General features: G+C 51.4%; 1 protein-coding gene across 11 annotated transcripts in view; it reads left to right on the plus strand.

Annotated features, from left to right (window-relative positions):
* Positions 1 to 27654, plus strand: part of ATP2B2 (ATPase plasma membrane Ca2+ transporting 2) — a 298195-nt gene that overhangs the window by 262967 nt on the left and 7574 nt on the right. For 6 of the 11 annotated variants that reach the window (XM_084766141.1, XM_084766146.1, XM_084766147.1 and 3 more), the window contains 10 exons: positions 2334 to 2575; positions 3308 to 3542; positions 11724 to 11903; positions 12098 to 12185; positions 14579 to 14685; positions 15575 to 15766; positions 17647 to 17860; positions 19356 to 19567; positions 19663 to 19770; positions 21926 to 22108. In XM_084766141.1, the coding sequence (XP_084622267.1) occupies positions 2334 to 2575; positions 3308 to 3542; positions 11724 to 11903; positions 12098 to 12185; positions 14579 to 14685; positions 15575 to 15766; positions 17647 to 17860; positions 19356 to 19567; positions 19663 to 19770; positions 21926 to 22108 (1761 nt within the window). Of the gene's footprint in view, positions 1 to 2333; positions 2576 to 3307; positions 3543 to 11723; positions 11904 to 12097; positions 12186 to 14578; positions 14686 to 15574; positions 15767 to 17646; positions 17861 to 19355; positions 19568 to 19662; positions 19771 to 21925; positions 22109 to 23770; positions 23947 to 27443; positions 27499 to 27654 lie in introns of all 11 variants that reach the window. The other 5 variants (XM_084766148.1, XM_084766151.1, XM_084766142.1 and 2 more) reach the window with 3 other exon arrangements.

Consider the following 27654-nt stretch of genomic DNA (forward strand, 5'->3'; position numbering starts at 1 on the left):
ACACTGCCACTCTCTGGTTTTCATGTGGTGCTGAGAGTCCAAAGTCAGATCCTCATGCTTGTGTGGCAGGCTAAGCCATCTCTCCAGCCCCGTTTGGCCAAATATTTTTATGTAATAGCTGTTCTGTCTGTTCTAACCTAAATCAAAACCAGGAGGATGGTCCACCCACTGAAAGGCATGAGATACATGGGACACCTGGCCTCAAGGGGCTTACGCTGATTGAAAAAGCCAATCTCCATCAATGGTATTGTGTATAATTTCATGTATGTACCATGCTTGACATGACTGATATGGGCTGGAGATGTAATGCAATGGTAAAGCACTTGCTTAGCACATACAAAGATCTGGAGTTGATTTCTATCACTGCACCAAAAGAAAACGAAAAACGAGGAACGCAGAGGGGTGGAAACTGGTGGCTAAAGGCAGAGAGAGGGCAGACTATGGATATCAAAGAATGAGACAAGGTCACGTGTTAAACTCTCATAATGTTTCCTGGTATTGATGTCATGCCTTGATGAAGAACCAAATACGCACGTATGCATGTGAGTCTGAGTGAGGTTGCTTCGACTGTATCTGTGTCCCTGCCTTGTTGTGATACTGTTGCTATGGTGATGTGAGGGGTGATGTGAGAGGTTAACGCTGGGAGAAGCTGTGAGGAGAGTATCAGAAGACTGCCTGTGTTAGTTTTCATCAGTAGTTATCTTAAAATAAAATGCCACCATACACATCCAGTAATGATTAAAAACAAATTGAAGGTTGAGACCAATTCAGGGTCAAATGGTGAGTTCTGAAGATGAGAAATATTCAGCGGGGTTCAACTTTAACCCATGTTTTACTTTTTTTTTAAAGATTTATTCATTTATTATTATGTAAACAGTGCTCTGCCTGCATGTACACCTGCAGGCCAGAAGAGGGCATCAGATCATATTCTAGATGGTTGTGAGCTGGAAATTGAACTCAGGACCTCTGGAAGAGCAGCCAGTGCTCTTAACCTCTGAGCAATCTCTTCAGCCTCAAGTTTTACTTGAAAGAAAGAAAGACAGAAAGACAGAAAGAAAGACAGACAGAAAGAAAGAAAGAAAGAAAGAAAGAAAGAAAGAAAGAAAGAAAGAAAGAAAGAAAGGTCGATCTGGCCAGTCGTGGTGGTATACACCTTTAATCCCAGCACTCGAGAGGCAGGTGGATCGCTGTGCGTTTGAGGTCAGCCTGGTCTACAAAGTGAATCCAGGACAGCCAATGCTACACAGAGAGACTCTATCTCAAAAAAGAAAAAAAAAACCAAAAAGAAAAATCTGGCCAGATATAGTGCCATATACTTATAACCCCAGCACTTGGGAGCTAAGAATGTGTTTGGAAGCCGGGCGTGGTGGCGTACGCCTTTAATCCCAGCACTCGGGAGGCAGAGGCAGGTGGATCGCTGTGAGTTCGAGGCCAGCCTGGTCTACAAAGTGAGTCCAGGACAGCCAAGGCTACACAGAGAAACCCTGTCTCAAAAAACCAAAAAAAAAAAAAAAAAAGAATGTGTTTGGCTGTGCAGCAAGTTCAAATTCCACCTGAGCTATGTGAGACAGACCCAGTGTCAAAACAAGCAAACATGAAGAGTTTGAAACAAAAAAAAAAAGTTTGAAGCATTTATGTAGTTATCTGACTATGTCTTACATCATTGTCTTTTTTTTATGCTGAGTATTGTGTTGATTGGGGTTTGTTAATGTGACACCAGCTAGAGTCATGTAGGTAAAGACTGTGCCTCCATCTCCAACTGAGAAAGTGCCTTTATCAGAATGTCCTATGGACAAGCTTGTGGGGCATTTTCTCGATTAACTGACTAATGTGGGAGAGCCCACTGTGGGCAGTGTCACAACTAAGCAAGCAGGCGTACTGCACTGTCTGAGAAAGCAGGCCAAGCAAGCCATGAGGAGCAAGTCAACAAGCAGTGTTCCTCCATGGCTTCTGCTTCAGTTCCTGCCTCCAGGTTCCTGCCTCCAGGTTCCTGCCTTGGGTTCCTGTCCTGGCTTCTCTTAATGATGGACTATGATCAGGGCACATAAGATGGAACACACCATTTCCTCCCCAAGTTGCTTTTATTCATAGTATTTTTTTAAAATCACAAGATAAAGTAGAAAAAAAAATCATTCATAATTTTTTAAAAGCAAATTCTTAATGAGCAGCCCAAGAACCAGAAGTGCCCTGTGATGCCTCATAGCCCCACGTCCTAGCCGCCCTGGACTTCTGGAGGCTCAGCCGTGCAGCAGCCTCAGGGTCAAAACGATAGCCAGGGCAGAGACTCCTCTGTGATGAGTCTCACTCTGCATACACCCTGCCTTTCTCCACAGCCCCCAGAAAAGGAGGGTGCCCTGCCCCGGCAGGTGGGCAACAAGACAGAGTGCGGCCTGCTGGGCTTTGTGCTGGACTTGAGGCAGGATTACGAGCCGGTGCGCAGCCAGATGCCAGAGGAGAAGCTGTATAAGGTGTACACCTTCAACTCCGTGCGCAAGTCTATGAGCACCGTCATCAAGATGCCGGACGAGAGCTTCCGCATGTACAGCAAGGGTGCCTCGGAGATCGTGCTCAAAAAGTAAGCCACCCAGCACAGCTGTGGGTATATCCGGGTCACGCATCACCATCCCTACCCAGGCTGGACCTAAGCAAGTTACTTTGGTCCTGCACCTCACTTTCCCCATTTGTACACTGGTCAAGCCCAGAGATTCTCAACCCTGACTTGTAGAGTACATTAGGGCCACCTCGATTAAAAGAGAAGGGAAGGAGTTAGGCATGGTGATGCACGCCTTTAATCCCAGCACTCAGGAGGCAGAAGCAGGAGGACCTTTGAGTTAGAGGCCAGACTTGTCTACACTGAGACCCTCTCTATCAAAGAGAAAACAAGAAGGATAAAAGGGAAGAAAGGAAAGACAGACAGACCATCGATTCCCCCAGATCACTCAAATTGGAACCATGAAGGCTAGCCTATACCTTCATTTTACTAGATGCTTGTCAGGCATTTTACTCGATGTTCCTGGTACCTGAGCAAGGCAGAAAAGCACCAGCCTGGGTTTAGGGCTTCCCAAACCATCGCGCCTGTGGTACTGCCCCACCCGCCCGCCCCCAATCGGAACCTCCCAAACACTGCAAGCTGCAGACAGCTGAGGGACCTAAGGCAAATATTGCAAAAAAGGCTACCTGGTTACACGCCTGCCTGTGCTTCCCTGGCCTGCTGCACGCATTGGGGGCATTGTGAGAGAACGATCAGGGGGGCATTCAACAGGCAACCTAGGTGGGCTTCGTTCATTTCCTTCCCTTCCCTCCCCAGGTGCTGCAAGATCCTCAGTGGGGCAGGGGAACCCCGTGTCTTCCGGCCCCGCGACAGGGATGAGATGGTTAAGAAGGTGATCGAACCCATGGCCTGTGACGGGCTCCGAACCATCTGTGTGGCCTACCGTGACTTCCCCAGCAGCCCTGAGCCTGACTGGGACAATGAGAACGACATTCTCAACGAACTCACGTGCATCTGCGTGGTGGGCATCGAAGACCCAGTGCGACCTGAGGTAGGCCCCTGGCGCCAGTGAGCCCACAACAGGGCAGGGCTAGAGCTGGGCCCATGAGTAACCTGGGAGCTCTGTCTGCTCAGCTCTCTGAGCTTCAGGTCCCCAGGCAACAGGATCAGGATCCTTCTGCTCGCAAACATTTCCACTCTAAAACCAGTGTAGCCACACTTAGCAACTTTCCACTCAGAAGGACTGGGAAGAGCCCCCAAGCAGGCCATGTGCTGTTCTGAGTGAGAACAGTATTCATACTGTTCCGCCAAGTCACCAACAGTGTTTCCCCTCCTGTCTGCCTAGGGAATAGGTGTAGGGCCTGCTTGGTTCCAGAAGCCTCTCACCTCGTGGGATATAGCTGTTGTCATGATCTGCATCCCAAGCCTCCATTACAGCTGGATACACAGGGCATCCTTCTAGGAGAACCCAGAGCATAGCCTTCTAATAGTGCTGTAGTCTCTGTCTGCCCAGAGGTAGCTTAGCAGTAAGACCCGATGTCCATCCTCTTAAGCCTTTCGCTATTTTCTGGGAGACAAGACTCAAAGCTAATGGCAGGTCACATTCTCAGCAGGAGGGACAGGTGACTTCACTTGCATGATGAAGATAAAAGTGATACGTGGAGTGCCAGGCCTATCATGGTCACAGAAGAAGAGTTATGTGGTCCGTGTCTGCCAATGCAGGATTACGCATCATGAGAAGATGTTAGTGCTATGGGCAAGCCAAACATTCACCTCACACAGGGTGCCAAGAAAGCACAGGGCCTGAAGCAGACAGACACAGGAGCTGGCTCCTCTTCTCCTCCGGGCTCCCATGGGTCCATGTAGGCCTGTGAGATGTAGTGTTCATACCCAGAGGCATACCCTAACCTTCCTCCAACAACGGTGGATCCAGCATCCTGCCCTTCCCTGTAGTGTTCTCTTTGGACCTCTGCCTACTCCCTGCCCTTTCAGAGCCCCAGTGGCCCCTTTTTGAAAGTGGAGATAGGTGCCGGGCTGTCTTCCAGGTTCCTGCTTGGTGCTGTAGGATTCTGTCTTCCAAAGAACAAGTGAAACCAGGCCACAGACATGGATTTTTTACATCCAGGCAGCTCTGAGAGGCATCAGAGTGTGAGCACAGACACAAGACAGACCTGGACCCACATGTGCTAGAGTGGCTAGGATGTGTGACACTGAGCCAATTACATAGCCTCTCTGGGCCATATTGGTAGCCTGGGCATGACAACATCCTCCCATGCCCACATGTGACCATGAGATAGTGTAAGGGAGCAGACTACATACATATGAGCACCAAGACCAGCATATAGGCCAGTAGCCCAAGAATGAGGATGCCTAATGGCTTCCTGAGCTAAGTCATTTCTCAGGGTCCTGTATTGGCAAACAGCCTGGCCTTCAGAAGATGCATGAATGAATGAATGAATGAATGAATGAACAAACGAACAAACGAACTTGAACCCAACTCTCCAGCACTGTTCTACTTTTCTTGCTGCGTCTGTCTGTCTGTCTGTCTGTCTGTCTGTCTGTCTCTCTCTCTCTCTCTCTCTCTCATCCATTTGTAACCCCTCTTCCTATCCATCTGCCTGCTGGGGATCTGTCTAACTCCTCGTCCCAAAGATGGTTTTCAGACTCCAAGGACAGCTGCTTGTCACCAGCAGTTAGTGGGCTCAGGCCTCCCAGAGGTCGGTTATCTATTATCACCTCACTGGAAGTCACTGATCCCCACCTCCCCCCAGCCTCTTCCAGGCGCTCCCTTCTGTGCAGCCTCCTCCAACTCCAGACTGACCCAGGCCCCCACCAGCCTTGGAAACATCCTTATAGAGGATGCCAATATGAGTTGCTGAGAAAGCTGTGACCCGCCTTTGAGAGTCAGTAACACACTTAACCAACCGCACATCCCATAAAGTCAAAAATTCCAGAAGTGTCTTCTGCCCTCTTCTGTTTTGGTTGCTGGTCATTGACTTCACAATCACTGCAATGAGTGGAGGGCTAAAAGTTAGTCTCACTCAGGCCATTTTTCCACTCATCAGTTTATAGACAAGTACACTGGGCCCTGAGAGACTGGGATGGTCCCAAAGCCTCCCTGTAAGTGGCTAGACAGATCCAGAGTAGACCTGGTGTTCTGGACCTTGACTGAGGTGCCGTAGAAAGAAACAAGACAGAGAAGCTACAGAGAGGGAGGCTCCATACCCAGGACTTTGGAGCAGGGTTGAGTCCCTGGTACTTTTTGATGACAGCATTGTCATCTGGAGTTCTTGCTTCCAACACAGATCTGGCAAGGAGCAGTTGGACAGAAGCCTAAGCTTTGCCCCCAACAAGCCACCTGCTTGCCTGGGACCTTTATCTTCTACCTATAGAATGTGGGTCAGCTGGGGGAGGGGGTGACCTTTCCTCCCAGACAGACCAGAGGCAGCTGTAGAAGCCTCACACCCACACCCGCCAGGCTTCCATCAGTCCACCAGCCTGCCCATCCATCTTCAGTCATCCAGCCCAGCATCCCAGCTCACCCTCGGCCCACTGGGCTGTGTATTCAGAAATGCATGTTATGATGCTAACAAGACAGCTTGGGTGGATGGGTGAGAGTGTTTATCATGCCAGCCAACAACTTAAGTTTAATCCCTAGGACTCTGGTAAAGGTAGAGAGAGCTAAGTCCACAAAGCTGTCCTCTGACTTCTACACATGAACTGTATCATGTAAAAAATCATAGTCTCTCTCCCTCTCTCTTTCTCTCTCTCTCTCTCTGCACCTAGTCACTGTGACCCTGAGATATGGATTTTAATTATTTGGCTTCTCTCCCTCTCCTTCCCCCCACTCTCTCTCTCTCTCTCTCTCTCTCTCTCTCTCTCTCTCTCTCTCTCTCTCTCCCCTCTCTCTCCTCTCTCCTCCTTCCCTCCCTCCCTCCCTCCCTCCTTATTTTAATTTCTAAAGAATTGAAAGTAGTGGGGGCTGTAGCTTCCTCAAGTGACAGCTTAGGGTCAGGACACCAGCTTTAACACGTCCTGATAGTCTCTGATGGGTGATGCATCAGTTCCTTTTCTCATCAGTGAAACAAACTACCTGGTCAGAGCGCCCTAAGGGAGGAAGGTTTACCTGAGCCTGTTCTGGAGGGGAAGCCATGGTGGCAGGAATGTGAGGCGATGGTCACATCGCATCTGTGGTCAGGAACCCTAGAGATGAGTGCTGGTGCTCAGCTCATTTCTCCTCGTTATTCAATCCAGGACCTCGGCCCATGGAAAGATATTGCCTACCTTTAGGATGGATTTTCCTACTTCGGTTAACATAATCTGGAAAATCCCTCACATACATGGCCAAAGATTTGACCCCAAGACGACTGCAGATGCTGCCAGTGCAACCAATATAAAACATCACAGGTGGCCTTAAGTAACATCTGCTCCAAGGCTCCCATTTTCCGGTCTGAGAATGAAAAGGTGGGATTGTAGGACTCTCAAAGTGTAACCAACAGAGCTGTGAGGTGGAGTGGGGTGGGGGTCCTTTCTTCTGTTGAGACTTGAACCGAGAGCCTCATTCTGCTGAGGCCCCAGTTCTCACCTCACAGTGAGCCCCCACCATACCCAGGGCCCAGTTCTCCCCTCACAGTGAACCCCCACCACACCCAGGCCCCTGGCCCACCTCACAGGCAGCCTTATCACCCATTTTTGTGGGTGACTTTTCCCAAAATGTTCCCACCAGTGTCAGCCATCTCATGCCGCTTTTCCAGTCTGCCCTTTGTCCCTTTACCCATCAAAAGGTTCCTGGAGTCATGTAACAGGCACCTTGTACTGGACTCCAGCAACGTGAGGCCCAGACAGTGGAGCTCTGTGATGGCTCCCCACACTTTCCCAGGTGTACTCTTCGCTTACCTCAGTTTTCCCGACTGCCACACTGCCTTCCTCCTCCAGGCCCACCACAGGCCAGAGCAGCATCAAACATTCACCGAAGTCTCTACTCAAGACAATCCCAGAGCTAAGAGAAGCTGGTATGGAGGAAGCTGTCAGGAGAGCATCGTTCTGGGACATGCTGGGGGTTACCCTGGGGGTGTTCAGAGCCCTTGGAGTCAACAGACACCGGCTGTCACCCAAAACAACAGATGTTTAAAGCCCTTTATGTAATGACAACAGGAAGCGCCCATTTCCTGCTTTTTCTCAGTGAGAAGATCTAGGATAATTTTAGCAGAGGAAGCCACTTTTTAAAATAGTTAACACTGGTTTTATTTATTTGGAAAGCATATTTCAAGCCAGACCCATGCCCCTGAGATTTGAGTCTTAATCATCTCAGTGCTCAGAGCTCAGAACAATTGAATAACACCGCTGCTGTTTGTTGAGTGAATGGTGGAAGAAAATCCTCAGAAAAGTTCAAGGAAGTGTCCCTCTGGGGTTGGCGGGATCTAGATGCTTCCTGAGTAGAGAGCATTGAGTGTAGAAGGCAAGTAAACGCTGGCATATAAGGGCTGAGGGAAAAGGGTGTCCCAGGCAGCAGGGCAGAGAGGGCGAGGAAAGAAAAGGAAATGGTAAAACATAGCTTTTCATTACTGTAACAAATAGTGCAACAAACAGACATATCTGCTTATAAAAAGGGAAGGAAAGGTCCAATGGGCCTCACAATTTCAGAGGTGTCGTAGTCACTGGGCCCCACTACTTTGGGGTCTGTGGCGAAGCAGCACATGCTAGGGAGAGCACTTGGCAGAGCCATGCATACAGTTCATGTCAGAGCTGAGAGGCAAGAGACAGAAGGAGAAGCTGGGGCCCCAGAGTCCCCTCCCAAGACGTATTACATGCACAACCCACCTCTTAAAGGCTCTAGCAGCTCCTCACAGCACCACCCTGAGGACCTCACTTCAGTATACAGGCCCTTAGGGAACATTCCAGACCTGAACTGCCACAGATAGGCTGCATATCTGGCTCTTGTAAGAACTCCTATTGCATTTCTGAGAGGAAAGCCTAGAAAGGGGCGTGGAGCCTTGTTCTTCTCCCAGAACTGTTGCTGTTGTTTGGTTTGGTTTGGTTTAGGTTTAGGTTTTGGTGTTTGTTTGTTTGTTTGTTTTACAAAGCCTAGAGTGTGGTCAGCTTTGTCCTGTGAGGCCATTTAAAAACTGTGTGAGGCCTGGGCCTGATGTGGTGGTGTGGTGGCGTACACCTTTAATCCCAGCACTCAAGAGGCAGAGACAGGAGGATCTCTGTGAGTTCAAGGCTAGCCTGGTCTATGACAGTTTCCAGGCCAGCCAGGACTATACAGTGAGACTCTGTCTAAAACAAAACAAACAAGGCATGAGTCCCAAACTACACTACAGACTACCATGCCCCCAGTGCAGGGCTTTCCACAGAAGCAAGCTCCCCACCTCCACCCCATGTGTATCCTTGTACACACACACACACACACACACACACACACACACACACACACAGACAGAGAGAGACAGAGAGAGAGACAGAGAGAGAAAGCGAGACGGAGACACACACACACACACACACACACACATACACAGAGAGAGAGAGACGGAGAGAGACTGACACACACACACACACACACACACACACACACACACACACGCACCTCAGTGTCTGACCTCGGGGTCCTGGAAGCTTCACAGCCACCAGCCCCTCCTCCCACGCTTTCTCTCAGCTTCCGCCCCTCCTCATGGCCTACAGCACAGCCCCAAGCCCCTCACACCTGGAGCGCTCTCTGTCTTTACACCTTGAGATCAACGCTGTGGGCAGGATGGCTCTCTTGTGCTGTCTGCATGGCTTGAGCCCAAATGTACCTGGAGCTGCTTTTGACAAAATAGAACTGGCTCAAACACCCCTTCCGCCAGGAAGCTCTCCGTGATTTCTCCTCCATACACCGTCCCCTGTGCTTTCCAGGGCCCTCAGTCTCCGCCTGCACTAAAGACCATGTCTCCGAAAGACCCCATCTCTGTAGGAGAGTTCAAGTATGGCAGAGTAACATTCCATCTGGAAAAAAACATTAAGGTTCTTTCAAAGAACAAGCTAAACTAGCTTTACTGTGGAACCGTAGAGCTCAGAGGAGGGAGCATCCCATCACCAGGGGTGTGTAAGCAGAGACTGGGCCAACCGTCCGCTGGGGATGTCTGGGGAAGACCTAGGCAATGAACAGAGGCAAGGGGTCAGATGATGCCAAGCCCCTTCCCACGCTGGGACCTTTTAAACACTTGAATCTATCCCTAGGGACCAAAGCCAGACAAGGGGCAGGTTTCTAGAATAGGAGCTCTGGGGCTGAAGGCAAGTATGTTGCCTACACACACACACACACACACACACACACACACACACACACACTATACACATATATCATACACACATATACACAATACATCATATACACACATGCATACATAGTCACATATACATACATACATCATACATACATATAAACACACATGCATATACATATGTGCATATATACATACAGTCACATACACAGAGTCACACACACACACACACTGAGTCTTGAGGGCATACTAAATTATATAAACCTGATCTTGTACAGTGGGGCAGACCCAGAAAGGGCATTTCAAGGCCCACTTCCTTTCTTACAGTTCCTGGGCTGAGAAGGGGCTGAAGTCAATAATTGTCCGTGTAAGACTTCTGCTAGCCCTGCCCAAACAAAGCGCTGATGTTTCCTGAGTTAGGATGAATCCATGTCAGACCTTCTGACGTCATGAAGGCACAAAAGCAAAGCATGCCCATGAAAACCATGCCTGGAGACTGACTCTGACTCTAATGCGGGCCAGAGAAATCAGACACAGCACACTGTTGACACTGTGCAGGGTAGCACCTACTTCACCCCAAGACCGTGAGAAGAAGGGAAAGTCTGCTCTAGGCCTGCCTCATAGCCTCTAGAGAGCTGCTAGCTCTAGAAGGCTCTTTCCTGACCACTATGACAAAACATTTGACAGAAGCAACTTAAGAGAGAAGGGTTTGTCTGAGCTCACTGTTTCAGAGGGGTTTTAGTTTGACAGTGGGAAGAGCATATGACAGGAGGCACACAGTGGGTCTAAAGCCAGGGCCAGGCTGTAACCCTCAAAGACCTTCCCCTAGCAACCAGCACCACCTCTTGAAAATTCATAGCCCCGCAGCCCAGCTGGAGACCAGATGCTCCAGCATAAGAGCCTGGGGGCAGTTTGCATGCAGACCAGGATGCTGGCGTTTGGTACCATCTCCTGGTTGTAGACACTTAGCATGCCCGTCATGAGCACCCCTTCGAGTGTACATCTCTGTATCCTCATCTCCCCCTCCATAAAGATGCCAATTGTGACCTCATCTCACGTTGACTACCCCCAAAGGTACTTTCTGCCAATAAGGTCTTGTCACAGAGAGAGCAGCTCAGAGGACCCTGGAGGGATCCTTTCCAGTGGCTTGGCAGGGTGGGGTAGGAGTGAGTGCTCAGGTCCACTTGGGCAAGAAGAATTGGGTCTCAGGCTTGTCTGACAGGCCCAAGATTCTAGCATGCGCCGGGTCTTGTATGCTGTGGCATGTTCACAAAGATGCTTTATAGCAGATGCCCCCAACTATGTCTCCGCCACGGCGTTGGGTCACAGTTACTCATTTTGGTTATCTATGCTATATATGAACACTGCATTGCCTCTCGGCCATGTTCTACATCCTAACCAATCTAAGGGGGAGACTGCTGAGAAGAGTGGGCCTTGCCACCTTCTGACTGGCTGACTAGACTGGCCCAGATGTTAGTGTGTCATTTCAGCCAGCAAAGGCCCAGTGCTTTCTCCCTCTTGGTCCTGTTTAGCATGAAGAAGCGCCATTTGCATTTATTTTAAATCATTGTAAATAAAGTGACCTCAAATACATGTGACTCTCCCCACAAACATTGAAAATACACAAAGGAACTGATCATAGAGTTTGTAGATGAAGCCTGGACAAATTCAGTGCACTTAGTCCACCACTCTGCACTCCTGTCCAAGGCCAGACATAAGGGGTGTTTTTTAAGCGTCTTTCCAATGCCTTTTGTCCAGGTCAGAAACCATAGGATAGACTGTCATGGGCGGTAGGTAGTGGCTGCCTGGGACCCTTAGGGCTGAGAATTCGGAGACTCTAACAGATTTAACCAGAGGATGTTGTGAACAATTGGTAATGCCTGTCACAGCCATAAAAAGAAGACCACTGGCACCACCAGCCTCGCCTGGTTAGTGGCGCCCTCCCACTCATCCCTTACCCTCTTCTGCAGGTCCCAGAAGCCATCCGCAAGTGCCAGCGGGCAGGTATCACGGTCCGCATGGTCACCGGTGACAATATCAACACAGCCCGGGCCATCGCCATCAAGTGTGGCATTATCCACCCTGGAGAGGACTTCCTGTGCCTGGAAGGCAAAGAATTCAACCGGAGGATCCGCAATGAGAAGGGGGAGGTACGCGCACGCGCATGCGCGCATGCGGACACCGCAAAGGCTCCGCTGTGGGCCAAGCTCGAGAGGGGGCCGGGAGGCGTGGGCGCTGCATGTTTGAACAGAAGCCATCTGGTGTGCCCCGAAGAGCCCAGTGACTTTGCATGGGGCCCAATTTTTCTCTGTGACCCCCACCGACATGCCACACCCCTCTCCAGATCGAGCAGGAGCGGATTGACAAGATCTGGCCAAAGCTGAGGGTGCTGGCTCGTTCCTCGCCCACGGATAAGCACACACTGGTCAAAGGTAAGACTGGGGTGACTGGGGTGATTTTTGAGCCCAGGACCAACCCAGCCGAAACCAAGCCTAATTTGCATGGCGTTGCAGCTTCCGCCAGAAGGGAAAAGGGCACAGCAAGGATTCTCCTCATCTGGGGACCTTCTGACTTGTTCCAAGGGGACTTTGGGAGACTGAGACTCTCGTCTGATCCTCCAGCTTCCTCTAGGTAGCAGTGGGCCTAGGCCTGGGATCTCAGACCACCTGACAGAAGGCTGGGCAGCTGGCAGCGGGGCTCTTTCTAGTCCAGATGCATAAAGCCTTCGCCCACCTTCAGGCACCTTCCCAGCTTGGCAGTATTTGCTGTTCTTTGCCATCTGAAAGGCAGCCCGTTTTCCTCCTCAGTCGGGCCCAGAGCTCATGAGGTTGAGACCCTTCAGAAACTTCCAACCAACCGCTGTGAGCGGACCCAGAGGATGAGAAGTCCTGGGAACATCAGAAGGCTAGAACCTTCCTCCCCGACCCCACCATGAGAGGGATCACACTCACAAAGCCTCAGCAAGTCCAGTCAGCATTCATTTCTGCAGTCACAGCCCTGGTTCACACCCTGATGGTCCTACTACCCTCTCTGAGGCCTTGGCAGATCCATCCACTCTGGGTCTCAGTTTCCCTGTCTGTAAAGTGGCTAGAAGGTGGGGTTCTTTCTTCTGCCTGGGATCACCCCTAGGTACCTTAGAATCATGTGTCTTAAAGCTGGAGACAGGCGTGGCCTGTGGATAAAAAAAAAAAAAAACGTGGAGCCCTGGGACTGCAGACACTACCTCAGGGGACCCTGGCTTACCCTCCCTCCTCCCTGACTTATCAGTTCAATCTCTGACTCTGTCACTGCACATTTATGGAGGACCTACTGTGTGCTAGGACCCACTTCACTGTGGATAGCAAAGGCTCCACAGCACAGGCACCAAGTCGTATCCCTGCACAGCAAGAGGCTGTTCTGCTCCAGCCACCGGACTCTTGCTCAGGCTGGGGAGGATACGAAGCCCAGGGGTGGGGGTGGGGGGGTGGGGGAAAGCTCTGTGTTCCAGACACAGGGAACTACACTGTACAGAGCCCCTGGCGTCATCAAGGAAGGGACTAGAGGAGCCCAGGGGAGACTGACCTTGGCCATGGTGAATCAGGGCCACTGTCACAGAAAAGGGTGGGGGGGCATACAATGGAGGGCCAGGAGAGGAAGAAGGTAATTTAGGATACTGATCATGCTTTGGGAGTGTGACCTGAAGGCAGAGGGGTCACTGGGATCTTCCAAATGCGACAGCTGCAGAATGGATGGGTGGCGTAACTGTGTGTGGGTAGATGTGTCCAAGTAGGTTGTGTGTGGATGTGGTGTGGAGGGAAACAGCAGGGAATCCCATAGAGTGCTCCTGTACAGACCTTGCTACAGGCCCAGCCCCCTCCCCTGGGTGTCAGGTGTGAGAGATCTGGTAAGATGCTGATCTTTAATGTAGCTTTGATGTTCTAGTATGACCATCTGCCACAGACAGCCATTGTCAAGAAAATGCGGGCCTCAGCTAAAAACCTATGGGGTGATGGACATATGGGGAGGATGCAGGGAAGTTCCCAGAACCCGGGGCACCTACATGAATGAAGGCAGAAGTAAAACCATTAGAGGCCAAGGAGATAGGTTGGGGGAGTAGCATCCCAGGGGTGAGAGGTATACAGGAAGATGGGAGGGAAGCCCACACAGTGGTCCACTGTGAGGCCAGCTGCTGAGAGGCCAGGAAAGACAGGATGGAGATGTGACCACAGGGAGGCCCTTGGGGAACTACCCAGTGTAGGGCCTTGTGAGTTCCTTGCCTTGTGGGTGCCCAGTGCTGGTCAAGGAACCAAAAGAGTCAAAGACTGGCCTGCCAGCTCCAGGGGCGGAAGTCCAAGCAGGCAGAGCCTGGGACAGTAGCATGTGGACTGGCCGCCCGCCAGTGAGACAAGCCAGGGTAACTCCTGAGGAGCCAGGCATGGAAAGTGTGCTTTGTGCCGGGGTAGTTAGAAGAAATGGTGCCCCAAATCTGGAAACTTGTCCCCTGCCCCCACAAGCTGTTGCTGTGTGCCTGGCACAGACAGGGCAATCCCTACACCTGGACAAGGAAACCAACAGCTACAGTGATGGCATGAGGGGCAGATGTGGTTGTGTTCAACCTCTTTTTCACCAATTACAGTACAGTCTGACTGTGTGTGTACAGAGAAAGGTCAAGGCCATTGGGGCAGCATCCCCAGCAAATGGCACAGCCATGGCCTCCCTGTGTGTGGGAGGAGTTCCCAGGTAGAAGGTACTGTAGATGCAGAGAACTCTTCCTGCGTCTTGGGACGAACAGCTAGGGGATTGTTTCTTGGCTCTGGGGCCCTGAGCACAACCTCTTACCCACTAGGCATCATCGACAGCACACACACTGAGCAGCGGCAGGTGGTGGCTGTGACAGGGGACGGGACCAACGACGGGCCTGCTCTCAAGAAGGCAGATGTGGGCTTCGCAATGGTAAGAGTATCTCGAAGAGGGCTTCAGGTGGTGTCTGATTGGGTCTCAAAGGCGAGGATGGCAACTTCAAACTGGGTTGTGGGATTCCCTATGTACACTTAACATTAGCCATCCTGCACCACCACCCCCATCCTGTCCTCCTATGCAAACAAAGCTTTTGAGCCCTAGCCTAGCCTCAGAGGTCTTCCTGGAGGGGGCAGGCAATGTCCTGCTAGGGCCAGCCCTCTCCTGCTGGGTGCTTACAGGTCAAGGAGGAATAGGGCAAGGCCAGGCTTCCCAGGGAGAAAGTTGGCCTCAGAGGGGTGGCTGTGTGTGCACATGCATACCTGTATATATGTACATGTTTGTATGCATATACACGTGTGTGCGCGTGTGTGTGTGTGTGTGTGTGTGTATGTGTGTGTGTGTGTGTGTGTGTGTGTGTGTGTGTGTGTGTGTGCAGTCTGACTGTGCTGGTTTCTTTGGATCAGCGATGAGGTGCACAGGACTATGGCTGTGTGTGCACATGTATACCTGTATATATGTACATGTTTGTATGCATATACACGTGTGTGCGTGTGTGTGTGTGTGTGTGTGTGTGTGTGTGTGTGTGTGCGCAGTCTGACTGTGCTGGTGTCTTTGGATCAGCGATGAGGTGCACAGGACTATGGCTGTGTGTGCACATGTATACCTGTATATATGTACATGTTTGTATGCATATACACATGTGTGTGTGTGCATGTGCGTGTGCGTGTGTGTGTGTGTGTGTGTGCAGTCTGACTGTGCTGGTTTCTTTGGATCAGCGATGAGGTGCACAGGACTATGGCTGTGTGTGTAGAGGTACGAATGACCAGATGGAGCTACTCACCTCTCCGGCTGCCCCACCAGGCTCCTGTCCCTGTCCCCACAGGGCATCGCAGGCACTGATGTGGCCAAGGAGGCCTCAGACATCATCCTGACGGACGACAACTTCAGCAGCATCGTCAAGGCAGTGATGTGGGGCCGTAATGTCTATGACAGCATATCCAAATTCCTGCAGTTCCAGCTGACTGTCAACGTGGTGGCTGTGATCGTGGCCTTCACAGGTGCCTGCATTACACAGGTGGGTCCTGGGAGAGTCATACCGAAGGCTGGGAAAGGGCAGTCTCCAGCCTCCAGGACATCCTGTGTTGTTGGGATCACCACACTGAGGATGGATGCACGTCATGGCATGCCTCCCAAGAACAGACTCTGTCAGTCCTTCTTGTAGCCACCAGCCCGATGCAGTTGAGAAATCGGGCCTAGCCAGGTAGTGGGACTCAGGTGGCCCCAGAAATGAGGGGTATCAGAGACCTCATATCTCGCCACCTGCACCAGCTCGACCCTTGCTCCAGGGGCTGGCAGAAGAAGCTGGGGCAGAGGCAGTGCAGGCCCAAGGGAGATCAGTTGGTCAGCTGAGGACCCAGAGCCAGCCATGCTCCGTAGGCCCTTCGCTCTGGAGTGGAGTAAATTAGGAGAGACCCTGAGTGGGAGAGAGGAGACAGTGAGGTCTGCTCGCTGAGGCAGGCAGAGCTAGGTGGAGAAAGTACCATTTCACAGAGGCAGAGACAGCCTCGGAGGAGAGAACGGGCGGGCGAGCAACCACTCCACTCCTGATGTCTCCTGACACAATAGCCAGACCACATCTCCCAGTCTGCTTTCTGGTCTGGAGAAGGAGAGTGGCTTCAATTCTGAGGGGATCTGAGAGGGCTGACTGCCCCCAGTCACCATCTTCTTACAAGCCCCTACCCACAAGGAAACCCAAAGTCCAATGTGCAGCCATCGCCAAGAGCCACATGGCCCATAGGACACTGCTCCCCTCTGCTGTGACCGCCATCACAGCGATGCCCGTGGCCACTACAGTATTAACTTTGTGCCACCCAAGCCATGAGAAGTGGTTTGGGGGTTCCCTGTCTGCTAAGGGGGCCTCTCACCTGGACTGTGGGTGAAAAGCTCCCTCTAGTGGTAACTTAGAGACATTGCCACAACAGCTTCTGAGAGACTGGATGGATGCCAGTAAAAAAAAAAAAAACAGGTTCAGAGAGAGACAAGGATCAGTTGGCCCAACATCCCTGACTGAGCAGGGCCATGCAGACTTTGGTGGGAAAATTGCACACCTGAGCCTGAGGTTCCTGAAATCAGATAGTGTGGAATGGCAGGAGAAATCCCAGAGCCTCGGTCCTACAGGCAGGAGTGAGATGGCAGGAACAGCCACGGAAGCACAGGGAAGGCAGACAGACAGGAAGCCCTCAAGCTTTCAGAGTGGGGAGGAGGCTTCCTTGGAGAGGTGTTCCGTGGGCCACAAGATGACCAAGGGTAGAGCCAATAGTGAGGGGCAGAAGGTGCTGGGTGAGGCCACCTCCTGCTACTGTGATCAAGGCCTGCCCCTGTGAGAAGTGAAGGACACATGAATCAGCTCCTTCGGTTAGTGTACACAGGGCGTGCTCTCTCCAGCCTGGACCCCGGAGAGCGGACCCAAAGGCATCCACACTGGCATGGTGATCGTGATAACCTCTCTATTAGCTCCCCGTTTTGCCTGCTGACAGACCTGCTGTCATGGTAGAGCATCTCTCCTGGAGTCGTAGTTATAAAATCCTTTGAGCTATAAGATGATGAGAAGCCGGGTGGAACTGAGAGCAGAGGCCAGGGACATTGTCTCCAGGACAGGCGAGCCTTGAGCCCCTGAGACTGAGCGGCAGAGGCAGCAGGGAGTTAAGAGGGTGGGTGTAGGTGTAGGCAAGGATGTGGCTGAGTCTACCAGAAATCAGGGATTTGTGGCCACTGAGCCCGTGGGTCCAGGACTGAGGTGAACAATTTATAGTGTTCTCCATAGAAGCTTCAAGAACCTGGCACACACATGCTCAAGGCACCAAAACCTGGGCAGCCTGGATCCTGTAATGAAAACCTGCAGTGTGCCCATCCATCCCATACTCTGTGACAATCCTCTTTCTGCCACTGTCGTAGGACTCCCCTCTCAAGGCTGTGCAGATGCTTTGGGTGAACCTCATCATGGACACGTTTGCCTCCCTGGCACTGGCCACAGAGCCACCCACCGAGACTCTGCTCCTGAGGAAACCTTACGGCCGCAACAAGCCTCTCATCTCACGGACCATGATGAAGAACATCCTAGGCCATGCCGTCTACCAGCTCACCCTCATCTTCACCCTACTCTTTGTGGGTGAGCACCCCAGTACTCACCCCTCTGTGGCCAGGTCACCAACTTTTGGGCACACCATGGCCCACATCCAACATCTGGCTTTACACATGCCATCCTGTTTTGCTCCTGGGGAAACCGAGGCACAGGAGGAAAATGTAGATTACCGCACACAGGGAGCCAGAAGCAGGCATGCCCTGTCCCAGGCTGCCTGGCCTTAAAGCCAGCTGTAGTGTTAGCATACACCACTCAGGGCAACAGCCTCCAGAACTGATGAAAGCTCTGAGAGCCAAGGCTCTGGGCCGAGCAACGTGCCCCTTCCCTGATGCCTTCTGGCAACTTCTCCTTGCCCCAAGAAAGTGTCTTTATGAGGAATTTAGACTTCCTTGTTGGACTGCTGAGTTCTTTTCCCATACCCTCCACTGAGGGCTAGCTCCCCAGCCACTCAGAGCTAAGTGCCTCTCTGTCTGGGCCTTAGTCAGTGTTCCTTCATTAACATAAAGTCCTTGAGATAATTAACTTAGAGGAAGGGTTCATTTGGACTCTTCACCTGGGAGGTCATATTCAGATGACTAGGCTGGGGCCAGTGACAAGGCAGGGGCACACGGTAAAGAAAAACTGCTCGCCTCACGGCCAGGACGCAGAGAAAGGTGTGGACATAGGCACCACAGCTCCCTTTAAGGGAATACCCTTAATGGCCTGAAACCTCCCACCAGGCTCCACCCCTTACCGGTTCCGCCACCTCCCTTAAGGGTTAGGAATGTGGTAGCACCATTGTTCAGTGTGCCTCAAGTCCTTGGTTCTATCCTAAGCACCATAGAAACAGGGTATGGTGGTACCTGCCTGTAATCCTAGCACTCAGGAAGCAAAGGCAGGAGGAGCAGGAGTTCAAGGTCATCCTTGGTTACATAGTGAGTTCAAGGTCATCCTTGGTTACATAGTGAGTTCAAGGGCAGCTTGGGGTCCATGAGTCCCCTGCTCCACTACCTTCCCACAGCACCATAGTCTGGGCACCAGGCCTCAAATTCATGGGTCCCCAGGCCATGTTTGCTTAAGCTATAGTGGCTTGCCTCAAGAATTTGCATTTTCCCTTTATAAGGAATGTCAGTCTGTAATGTCGCTGGCATGCCACCTTTTTCAGATATCCACAGAAAAGGTGACAAGTACCAAGCCATTTATCCTCTAGCCCAGCGCTTCTCAACCTCTCTAACACTGTGACCCACTTAATGTAGTTCCTCATGTTGTGGTGACCCACCAACCAGGAAGATATTTTGTTGCTACTTCATAACTGTAGTTTTGCTACTGTTATGCATTGTAATGTAAATATCTGATATGCAGAATATCTGATTTGCAACCCCTGTTTAAAAAAAAAAGGTCACTCAATAATCCCCCCAAGGGTCACAACCCACAGGCTGAGAACTGCTGCTCTAGAGAAAGGATTGGTCACTCAACAGGAACCACAGGCCAGACTCTGCCCCATTCCCCCACCTCAGCCTGGTCCCGCCCTCTGGCTTGGCAGGTGAGAAGATGTTCCAGATCGACAGTGGGAGGAACGCACCGCTGCACTCACCGCCCTCAGAGCACTACACCATCATCTTCAACACCTTCGTCATGATGCAGCTTTTCAACGAGATCAACGCCCGTAAGATCCACGGCGAGCGCAATGTCTTTGACGGAATCTTCCGGAACCCCATCTTCTGCACCATCGTTCTTGGCACTTTTGCCATCCAGGTACCCAGCCCCCACGTAACCTGGGCTGGGCAAGGCGGTGGCTCCCCAGCCCTTGTGCCATCTCCGTGTCTGTCCCTCCAATCTCTGACCTGCAGATAGTGATCGTGCAGTTTGGCGGGAAGCCCTTCAGCTGCTCCCCACTCCAGCTGGACCAGTGGATGTGGTGCATCTTCATCGGCCTGGGAGAGCTCGTCTGGGGCCAGGTGTGTGGCAGGGAAGGGGGACTGTTGAATTAGGGAAGAGGAAGATCAACAGGCCTGGCCCTGGATGTAACGTTCCTACTGTGCATGCCAGGAGAGGCCATCGCCAACACTGGGCTCCAGAGCGGTGGAGTTGGTCCAAGGCTCCAAATGCAGGTCACATGGGTACCAACTAACACTCTTTTATCTGTATTTCTCTGCTGGTGGTGTTTTCTTTTTTAAATTGCGGCAGTTTGTTTTAACTTAAATGTATGCCCAAAGACAATGCTGTTAATTACTGGCACAACTTGCCAAAAGTAGAAGCTTATGGAAAAAAAAAACTTACTGTAAGGATCATGATGCTATCAAAGGGTACCTAGGTGCTCAAGCCTTCCACAGCCCAGAACCTGATACCAACATGCTAAAAGTGGATCATCTAGTGGTTTCCTGGGGTAGTGACCTGATGGCACCAAGCAGGGACACACACACATCTGCCATATTACAGTGTGACTTGAGGCGGGCCTGTGACTACCTAGGGATCTCCTAACTTGAAGGTGCTCTCTGCTAGCCACTCCATCGCTGACCCTACAACATTCTCCCACCTGCTTCATTCTCTACATCTACCCAAGTTCTAGGCATACATGTACATGTGCATGCACATACAAGTGCATACACACACACACACACACACACACACACACACACACACACTGCTAATAGCTTGAAATTTCAGTCTTCTGACTCAGGAAACTACACAGGAGATGTGTCTTTGTCATTCAACTGAGCTAAAGTACTAGTCCCAAGGTGGCCAGGCATCTAGGCAGTGAGTGGACTCATCAAAAGCCTAAGATGATTCTCTTCTTCGGGTTGTCCCCAGGCTAGTGTAAGGAACCACACTGGTAAGCCAGGTATGGTGTCACGTATTTTCAATCCCAGCACTCGGATGGTTGAGGCAGGAGAATAGCATATTTAAAGGCAGTGTAGGGCACATATCCAGACCCTGTCACAAGGAATAAAAACTAAAAGGAAAAGGAAGAGGAGATGGTAGAGAAAATGCTCGTACAATGGCAACTAGGTCTCGTGATTATCGCCTGTAACCCCAGCACCTGAGAGGCTGAGGCAGGAGGTTTCCCACTAGTTTGAGGCCAGCCTGGACTATATAGTAAGACCCTGTCTCAAAAATCCAGAGAGAGAGACAGGAATTACAATGGAATCACTTCCCAGCCTTTGGCTAAGATTATGTTTAGAGATTGCAGAGGCAACTGTTAGCTCAAAGATAAAGTTCAGATCCATCCAAATGGCCTTCGGCACTTCTTTGGAGCATTAAGAACTAAGTTAGATTAGGACCCTTTCCCTATTTCTTGGGCACCCTAGGTCCTGCATCCTGAGGGGTCCCTCAGCATCCAGGGGAACAAACTCAAGAGTAACCAGCACTGACTGTGAACTCCTAGGGGGCCCGAGCATACAGCCCAGCCCTTGCCTGTCCTCCCACATGTAAGGGGCCCCTGGTGCCTGACTCTCAGGCTTTAGTCTGGGGAACAAACCCTCTGGGGAAGAAGAAAAATGAGTGCATCCCACACATATATGGCCTCCAGGTCCAAGACTGATGGCCGCCCACCGAAGGCTCTGCATCATGTACACAGTACCTGCCCATGTCCTCACAACTCCTAAGCTACCTCAGCCTTATCCACAGGAGCCCAGTGCTCAGCAGGACCACATGACTTGTCCTGGATCACATGACCAATATGGCCTGGGGTATTCCAAGTCACAGTGGCCAGTTCCTCAAGGCCAAGTTGGTCCACTCTGTCCTTTATGTCCAATAAGTGGGTAGAGTAAAAAGGCTATTAATAAGAAATAACAGTTGAGCCGGGCATGGTGGTGCACACCTTTAATCCCAGCACTTAGGAGGCAGAGGCAGGCAGATCACTGTATTCAAGGCCAGCCTGGTCTACAAAGCAAGTCTAAGACAGCCAAGGCTACACAGGGAAACCCTGTCTCAAAAAACTAAGACCAGAAAAAATCCCCCATACACACAAAAAAACACAACAGTTGAGCTGGAACTGGTAGAAGGTTAAAAATGAAGCTTTCATGTGACGAGGGAAACAGGCAGCAAAGGAGGGACTCAGGGACTGGGAGGAGAGTCCTCGGTCCTGACCTTGGCCGGGTCCGTCCCTTGCAGGTCATCGCCACCATCCCTACGAGCAGGCTCAAGTTCCTGAAGGAAGCAGGCCGGCTCACGCAGAAGGAGGAGATCCCTGAGGAGGAGCTAAATGAGGACGTGGAGGAGATCGACCACGCGGAACGGGAGCTTCGACGTGGCCAGATCCTGTGGTTCCGGGGCCTAAATCGGATCCAGACACAGGTATGGGGAGCTCCTAGGGCTGGGCCAGACTTGGGGGTGGGGCCAGTGTGTTCCAGTGCACCCTCACACTCTGATGTGTGGCCATAGGAGCCTGGGTGGGGCTCAATGAATGAACCCCATGCCCATCGTATGGTCTCAAAAGGGCCCTTACTGTCCCTCCAGCCATGTGTGTGTGCACACGTGTACACACACACACACACATACACACATACACACACTTCTGCTACAGAAACAGAGTGTGGCCTCAGGAAGATCGTTACCTTCTCAGCCCAGCTAGGGGGATGGCATGAGTCTCACCCACCGTGGTTTTCCAGAGGGATCCCCTGAAAGGACAGGGGTGGCTATGAGGGCTTAGGTGAGTGAGGGTTCTATTGCGGCTGGAGTAGATACCAAGAGGAGCAGACAATAGTGGAGGGAAACTGTCAGCCGAGAAGCAGCAGCCACTTTACAGACAGCGCACATTCTCTCTGCCTCTGTGAGGGTCTCCAGGCACTGCCCTTGACTCCGCCTAGATGCGGAACAAAGGTTAAAATCCCCATATACAGAGGTACGTGTGCAGGTCAAGCTTACACATAAGGATACCACAGTGCACAGTGCCTACCCAGCCAGAAGCAGGCTTCTTCCCTAGAACAGACATTATGTGGCCACCATGTGTGGTACATGATGGTGCAGGAAGGCCACACACATGCACATTCCGTGCTGTCCCAAACCCCACATGCCTGGGGCAGGTATAGTTTATGAATGTGCTGTAGGAAACAGAGAAAGAGATCTCTTGCCCAGAAAGACACCTACGGAGCATCACCCTCAGATTCCTCCGTGCAAGTGATGCACAACCCAACCACTTCATCCCCATGGTCTGCAACAAACAGCTCCATTGGAGTTCCTTACATCTCAGAGACTCATTGACTTATACAGCCCCCGAGAGAAGGTATGACGCCCCTGTTCTGCCCAGTGGCATTTAGGGGAATGGGTTTTAGACTCACAGCTGCCTCACATAGGCCTGGACTCTCTTGCTGTGACCAGGACCTTGGCAACCCCTGTTTCCTATGAGGGCTGGCGTAGGTAGCATTGCCCACACTGGTCTCGCATCTAAGGAGGAAAAGGGGGCTGTGGTCCCCTGATGATTATAATCCTGGGTAGGTGTGGGTGACTCTAAGCCTGCCTTCTCTGAACACTGTTGTTACACTTCCACTGCATGGACAGCATAGCCCTTCCTTAAGGAAAAGAAACAAGACTTTCCCAAGGAAGATAACCTAGCTAATAAAAAATAAAAATAAATAAAAATAAAAAATAAAAAATTAGACCTTGGCCCAAGATCTGTCCATTCCAAGGTCTCACCACGTCACTCTGGCTTTATGCCTAAAGCCACTCTAACATTCTGATGCCACCTCCACCCCAGGCCCTGAGCCACTACTGAAGGAAGAGGTCACACCCCACTCCCCCTACCTCCCACCCCTGTTTGGGATCCCAGGGGGCCTACAGATGGGCTCAGAGCTGAGCAGACATCTTTCCGAACCTTGGAGTGTGTCTGGTATTTTTGTTTTAAGTGGTGTTGTCCTTGTCGCCATGGCTGCGGCTGTTGTGTGATGTTGCACTCGTCAGTTGTGTAGCTGTGGTGTTCGTTTCTTCTCGCAACTTGTCTCGTTCTCTCCTCCGTTGCAGATTGAAGTAGTCAATACTTTCAAGAGCGGGGCCTCCTTCCAGGGGGCCCTGCGGAGACAGTCCTCCGTCACCAGCCAGAGCCAGGACGTAGCCAGTCTCTCTAGCCCTAGTCGCGTGTCGTTATCCAATGCTCTTTCCTCTCCGACCAGCCTTCCTCCTGCTGCAGCTGGGCGTGAGTGTGACTCCTTACCGCCTCCGCTGGCACCGCCAACGCCAGCTCCTGGGCGGGCAGGCGGGCAGGGGCCGGGGTTCCAGAGAACATGGGGGGACAGGGGTCACTGTGAGGCCCAGGGGCTAAAGGACCACAGACACTGGAGGCAGTGCCATTGGTCAAGAATTCTCAGGCAGTCTTGGGGTTAGTTGGGGGTCAGGGGGTCATTAGGATTATAAGCATTCAATAGGTCTGAGTCCATCAAAGGGTCACACCATAGTCAAAAAGGTTCTAGAATCCAAAGGGTCCCAGTCCCCCTCAGCACCTGAGGCCAGAGAGAGGCCATCACCAAGAGAGGTACAGCAGTAGCCCTCACTCTAGCCTCTTACCTTTTCAGGAAAAGCTTGGCCCATGCGGGAAAGGGTCAAAGTTCAATGACTAAGGTCTTCTGGTCAGTCAAAAGGTTATTTTGTGGGTCAAAGTATAGAAGCCTCTCGGGAGTCAGTCACAGTGGGGGCTCAACACAAGAGGGGTCATGTGAGCCACGCAGTCACTGCAAGTCAGATGTCACAGGCCGGAATGGCAGAGTACCGAGGAAACCACAGCCCTTCATGATCACCTGTGTCCCTCCCTGGTGCATTGAGCATATCAGCTGCCTCACAAGCCCTTCCCCCACAGAGGGGGGAGCATGCAAAGTCCTGACCCCTTCCTGGAAGAGACAAGATTCCTGTTCTGTCCAGCTGATCTCACGTAGAAAATAACAGGACACACACATCTTGCCTGGGTGCCAGCTAGTCCCAAAAGAGCTGGTCTAACCTTAGTGTCCTTGTCTTATCTGAGAGGTAGCTTGGGACTCTGACCTCCTTCTGCCAGTTGCCTTGGCTCTTTGGGTTGGTTGGTTGGGTTGGTTTTCTTTTTCTTTTTCTCATCTGCCAAGCACATCTGCCCATACCATTGCCTCTGATCTAGGGCATCTGGTCTCTGGCTCTGTCTAGGTCTTTGCTGGACCTCTCCATGGCCTCAGGCACCAAAAGATTCCATCTATATTTTCTATCTGCCTCCATACAAACCTTATCAAAGTACACGGAGCCTCAGTTCTGGCCTCTTAACACAGACACACACCCCGCCATGCGGGATAACCAGGAGGCCCAATAGTGTTCTCCCACTGGCACAGAGTGAGCCCAGATGAGGCAGAGGCACACCTGAGCTGATGGTGTCTGAGTCACTGGGAAGTCATGGCCAGGATTTCCCTTCAGAGCAGATGGCCCTCCTTTATGAGTGACCCATGGTCAGCTGGCTTTTCCTTCTTCTCTGTTCCATCAGCCCAACCCTGGCCTTGCTTGGCACCTCCCATCTTGAAGCACAGTCACCAGGTGTTCCCATGGAGCTGCCCTTGTTGGTGATGCCTTGTGTTGCCCTGAGTTCTGACCACTAGGGATCTGGCTCCAGGACACAAGCTCAATTCTTTATTCATCCTGGTTCGCCTCTTTTATGTGGCATTCCCGAGCACCCACGCTCCTCTAAGGTCACCCTGGAGCCAGGCCCTCAGCTTAGCACGCACATTCTAGAATAAAAACCCGCTCAGCTTCTTTCTCACCCTTCTGTCTGCATCACCATGGAGCCATCAAGGAGGCTGTCCCTGACACACTTCCATAGACAGGCCTGTGTGCCCCACTCTCCTGTCCCCACACAGACTAATCCCTCCTTCATTCCATGTAACTCTCTAACTTTGGAGCTGTTGTAGGAAGAAAGCCTAGCTGGGATTGTACCAAAACTTATCTACCATCTTGGCCCATGATCCTTCATTCCCTCTCTGGGCTGAGAGAGAGTGGGCAAGCTCATCTCCCTCAGCCATCATCCTCCACTGTGTCACCTCCTCAGCCTCCTTAACAGTCTCCCACTTGAACCATCTGCTCGAAACTCCAGTTTGTAATTCCTGGTGTCTTTGGGCCCTTTGCTGGGTGTGAGGTTTCAAAAAAATAACTTGACCACCCCTCTGCCAAGTACACTGCCTCCTAGAAGGACTGGCACCTGTGTGGTTTAAAGAGGCATTTTGATCACCAAGTCACAATTCCGATGTCAAATAGGCATCGCCTCGTCCTCTGCATGTGTAGTTTCTGTCTTCTACTTTCTTGGGACTCTTTGGACCCTCTAGATATCAGGCAAGGTCCCTTTAGAGGTCAAAATGCTTTCTTCCACCAGGGGTAGTGTCACATGCCTTTAATCCCAGCACTAGGGAGGTAGAAGCAGGCGAATCTCTGTGAGTTCGAGGCCAGCCTCAAGTTCCAGGTCAACCAGGACTATAGAGAGAGACCCTGTCTTGAAAAACTAAAACTAAAACATTAAAATTAAAATACTTTATTCCCATAGGAGGATCTGATAGGCAAATGAAAGCAGAGGGGTGGGTGGGCTGGGCCAACAGACTCTCTGTGCCAGATCTCTCCAGCAGAGGACTAGCTGCACACCTGCTGAGTCTGTGTACCACAGAAGGAATCATTTTTCCTTTGTGTCATTAGGAGTTGATCATAAAGAGGTAGAATAGGAAAGATCTATTGGGAAAGCCAATGTGCACCCCTCCACAGCACAGTTGTTAGATGGCGGCTCCAGGCAGACAGTTTATGGGGGTTGGGGGCAGAGACATGGTCCATTTGGGATGGAACCAGAGCATTCGGGAGAGGACTCAGGGAGGGTGCAAGCTTTTCTCATCTCGACTCAAAACTGAATTTGGTTTTCCACCCAGCAATCCAAGGGCACACCACTAATACCCTATTCAACACGCCCACTCCTTTGGCTTCACATACATCTCACCATGTGGAGAAGAGACTTCCTCAGGGTAGCCAGAGACACCACTTGGCCAAGGTGGCACAACAAGGAGAATGATGGGAAATGGGTCCTGAGGCCTTCACAGTCCACTCTACACCACTTTCCAACCAGGCTTGACTTGATAGCACAAAGGATGGCATTAGATCTGGGAGCCAATGCTGGTGCCCACAGCCTTCCAGAGGAGGAGGAGGAGCAACCCTTCTATCACTCAAGGGGTGGAGAGTAGGGAGGGTGTAACCACTGGTGTTCTTCTAGCCCACAGAGGCATGGAAGTACCTCCACTGATCAACCAGGCCAGCCTCCTCCTCCCGTCCTCCTCAGCTTCCTCACTTGTCTCAAGCCATCTCTGTCCTTTGCAAGTCTGAAGAGACTCCACACTGAATGTTGCTTCAGCCCCACTATGCCAGAGCAAGACTCTACATGCATGCATGCGCATGCACATGCACATGCGCGCGCGTGCGCGCCCACACACACACACACACATAGCCCCAAGGACCCCCATGTCACCTTTAGACTTGGGTTTCAAGAACTGCAGTGTGTGCGGAGCAATGCAGACAGTGGCAAAGAGGAAAGCTGGGTTTCTCCTTAGCATTCTGGTACCTGGTTTGGTGCGAGCTTGGGTTGGAAGGAAGTGGCTTGCTGCTGGGGGGACCCTTGAGCTCTCCGACTGTCTGAATATTCCATGTCTTTGTTTCCTAGAGGGCTAGAGAACCCTGGACACAGAGTTCAGCAAGAGAGAGTGAAATTAAAAGAGGTTGTGAGTCTTTACCCTTGAGCCTGAAATGAATGTGAATCAATCCCAGACTCTTGGCTTCCTTGAAGCCGGGTAAACATTCGAGTATGCGGAGCCCACCTCAGAGCAAGGCTTCTGCCTCTCCAGAGACCCCAGTGGCCAAGAGCTCCAGGTCCC

This window comes from Acomys minous (genome assembly GCF_964271855.1).
Source record: "Acomys minous genome assembly, chromosome: 17".
In the NCBI taxonomy this organism is placed as follows: Eukaryota; Metazoa; Chordata; class Mammalia; order Rodentia; family Muridae; genus Acomys; species Acomys minous.